Consider the following 3,615-nt stretch of genomic DNA (forward strand, 5'->3'; position numbering starts at 1 on the left):
TTACAGGACCAATTGTTCATCGCAACTCCAAAAACCCATATCCAATACGGGAAAGGGGGTTGGAGTTCCAAGATCCACCTCAGCATCCACATTGACCTCTCTCTTTCTCCTCTTCATCCTCGTCATCAAGCCCTCATCGCTGCACGTGGACGGTGAGCTAGGCTCAGAAGACAAACGCTTGCGGCCAACCCTAACAGGCTCGTACTCAGCCGACCCGATGAGTTGAGGGAAGTTGAGCTTGGCCTTGGATCCCCTCATTTTAAAAGCTGCCCGGTCATAGGCCAATGCCGCGTCCTCGGGTGTCTCGTAAGTCCCGAGCCAAATCCTTGCCCCGTTCTTTTTGGGGTCCCTTATCTCCGCAGCGTATTTTCCCCATGGTCGCCTCCTCACTCCTTTATAATGTGCCTTCTCGACCAGCACTTGTGCCTCCTGGTCCACCATCTCCAATTTCTTCTCCTTCACCAAATCACTGCTGTTATAATTAACGGTCGTCACTTTGAAATCAAGTTCTTGATTCGAAGCCAGACCAATATTGTTATAATCAATGGTCGTCAATTCAAAATCAAGTTCTTGATTCGTAGCTGAAGGCATCGTCCACCCGGAATTGAGCTCGTTGCATATAGTGTTGTATGCCAACATGTCCTCCGAGTTGTCGACTTTGAGGGGCAGTTCGCTCCAACTCTCCATAAGTAACATATTGTTGAAGCTTGAACTCCTTGAGTAAATTTTTGCAGGAGTTGGTGCATAAGATGTTGTGTCAACGCTGTCATCCTCACCTACAAAAAGATGCTCACAAATGGATTTCAAAGCATCAAATTGATCTGTCTCAAAGGGACTGAAGATTTCCTGAAGCATTTTTGTTTTTGGCTAGAATTTGTAGCTTTGAGATGACTGAATGAAGAAGATCGAAGGGATGATTTGGCTTCTGAAGTAAGAGTGGAGCTGAAAAGAACATGAAAGTGGGAGCTATATGTATTGGTTGAGCTTGACCGCTTGGGTGGTGGAAGATTTAAGGGAAGATTTCGGATGGAGCTTCCACGAAACTGGATTTTGTGATGACTAATCATCAACACATGTTTCAAATGCTCAATTGAACTTTTTTTAATAATGAAAGACATAAATTGATATGTTTTTGTTGTCCGTACTGAATTAAAAAACTAAAGCGTGGGGCGCGTTCCCTTTTAATTAATTGGGGATGGACGATGATATTTGTTCATGCTTTTGCATTTAAATTGTGGTTTTTAGATCTGATGCGCGGGTGCCGTTTAGATCCAATCACATATTGTGCATGTGCTTCAAAAGAAAATTGCATAACGTCTTCTATTCAAATATACAGTTTTTTTTTTTTTTTTTGTGCTAGTAAATTTTAATAAATGTTAGTAAGTGCTTTAAAAGGGTTTGAGTCGTGAAAATGTAATGAGTCATAAAGTGCAATCAAGTCATGAAATTTGTCCAATTGGCACAATGAAGTCCCTCCTTTAACTCCACTCAATTTGGCTAATTAAAAATGCCGATGAGAGTGTTTTTATTTTCTTTTTCTTTTTCCTATGTGACTATTAATTTTAACTCAAGTATGAACCAATGCCTAAAACTATGTTGTTAAAAACATGCAATCAAGTTCTAAAACTTTAAAACATGCAATCAAATTCTAAAACTTACTAAATTGATGTAATGAAATCCCTTCCTCATCTTTACCCTATTTGGCTAATTAAAAATGCTGATGTGGATGATTTTATTATTTTCCTTTTCCTACATAATTTTTAACTTTAACCCAAGTATGAATGAATGCCTAAAACGATGTTGTAGCGATCAAGTTTTAAAACTTGTTAAATTGGTGCAATGAAATCCCTCCCTCAATTTTGTCCAATTTGGCTAAATAAAATGCCGATTTGGGTGATTTTATTATTTTCTTTTTCCAACATGACTATCAACTTTAACTTGAGCATGAACCAATGCCTAAAATGATGATGTTAAAAATATGTAATCAAGTTCTGAAAAAAAAAAAAATGTAATCAAATTCTAAAACTTGTTAAATTGATACAAGAAATCCCTCCCTTAACTCCGCTCAATTTGGCTAATTGAAAATGCCGACGTGGGTGTTTTTATTATTTTCTTTTTCCTACATGACTGTTAACTAGGAAAAAGTGTCCAAGAAATCCTAAACCTTTTGCATTTATGCCAATTTAGTCTTAAACCTTTTATTGGTGCTAATTTAGTCCTAAACCTTTCACTTTGTGCCAATTTAGTCATTTTCTATTAATTTTGACCGGATTTTGTTGACTAGGTGCTGGTCGGCTAACATGGCACGATCACCGCTAACGTGGACAACTTTTAATAATAATTTAATATTTTTTGAATTATATTATTTTATTTTCTTTTTCTTTTTCTTTTTCTTTTTCTTTTCCTTTTTTTCTTTTTTCTTTCTCCCTTTCCTTCCTCCAGCCGATCATTGGACCTCGGCGACTAGCCAAAGGCGACGGTCGGCAAGGTCGAGGTTGACCTCTCGGCAAGCTTTGCTGGCCACTGGCGAGGCTTGAGCCCCTACTAGAGGTTGCGAAGGCGGCCTTGCACCGGCCATGGGCGAGGCTTACCCTCATTAGATCTAGCAAGGGTCAAGCCTCGCTCAGCCTCCAATGAGGTTGCCCAAGCCGCAAGGGTGGCCTCACCGTCTAGCACGAGGCAGCCCTCCAACAAGCTTCGCGAGTGTTTGGCGAGACTAGCTAGAGACCAGCAAGGCCAACCTTGATCTTGTTGACTGTCGCCGCTGGCTGGTTGTCGAGGTTTGATGATCGGCTAGAGGAAGGAGGAGGGGAAAGGAAAAAGAAGAAAGAAAAAAATGAAAAAACGAAAAGGAGAGGAAAAAGAAAAAGAAAATAAGAAAAAAATTATTAAAAATTGTTCACGTCAGCACTGATTGTACCACTACTCAAGTTTCATCAAGATCATGGAGCAATGGAGATTTGGAGCTCATGATCACACTGGGGTGTGATTCATATTTCCCATCGACATAGTGACATGGGGGTCTCAAAATTCTTTTTCTTACTTTCATTCTCGATTTATTTGTGAAAGTGTGCCGAATCCTAACAGACCATAGCAGCTAGAGCTTTTTGAGATTATGGCCATGGTCACTTGATGGTAATTATGATAATCCAACAATGTACATTCACTAAATCAAAGAAAATGCTCATGTCATTCAAAACTAACCGTAGAGAAAATGCTCTGTGTCGTTGAAAATTAGCAGTATCGTCCACATTAGTTGTTGAAGAAAAGCAATTAACTTCATGAATGACCATTTTTTCCTTAATGAAACATTTCAATTATGAATATTTTGTTTATTAGGTCCACATCAAATAAATGGTTCAGTTTATACTGAGTTCTAATTCGAGGATGACATTAGGTTTTAAAGCAATTGCTTGGTATTTTAGTATAGGAATTAGATGACAATCTTTTTAGGATGACCGCAATCAGCGTCGAACTTTGTTTGGAATTAAGATAATTGGTTCGGGGGAAGAAAATAATTTAAGGTAAACTAGTTATAATTTCCACAAAAGCAAATGCAAGTGGATTTACCTTTATTAAGGAAATGAAATTTTCCTATGTTATTATATGGCAACC

The 3,615-nt window shown here is 38.6% G+C and overlaps 1 protein-coding gene across 1 annotated transcript; it reads right to left on the minus strand.

Moving 5' to 3' along the window:
* Window positions 1–855, minus strand: LOC120295805 (ethylene-responsive transcription factor 13-like). The gene is made up of 2 exons (XM_039317382.1): window positions 528–855; window positions 1–419 (listed from the first exon to the last, which is right to left on the minus strand). Exons 1-2 carry the CDS (start codon window positions 853–855, stop codon window positions 1–3), a joined length of 747 nt encoding a protein of 248 aa, XP_039173316.1.
* Between the last annotated feature and the right edge of the window lie 2,760 nt (window positions 856–3,615).

Source organism: Eucalyptus grandis, chromosome 7 (assembly GCF_016545825.1).
Source record: "Eucalyptus grandis isolate ANBG69807.140 chromosome 7, ASM1654582v1, whole genome shotgun sequence".
NCBI lineage: Eukaryota > Viridiplantae > Streptophyta > Magnoliopsida > Myrtales > Myrtaceae > Eucalyptus > Eucalyptus grandis.

Excerpts from the sequence above, each read along its gene's own strand:
- LOC120295805 (XM_039317382.1), bottom strand. The coding sequence starts at position 855 with ATGCTTCAGGAAATCTTCAGTCCCTTTGAGACAGATCAATTTGATGCT. Across the intron at positions 420-527 it reads CATTGATTATAACAATATTG|TGCTGGTCGAGAAGGCACAT; the intron begins GTCTGGCTTCGA and ends AGGAGGCACAAG.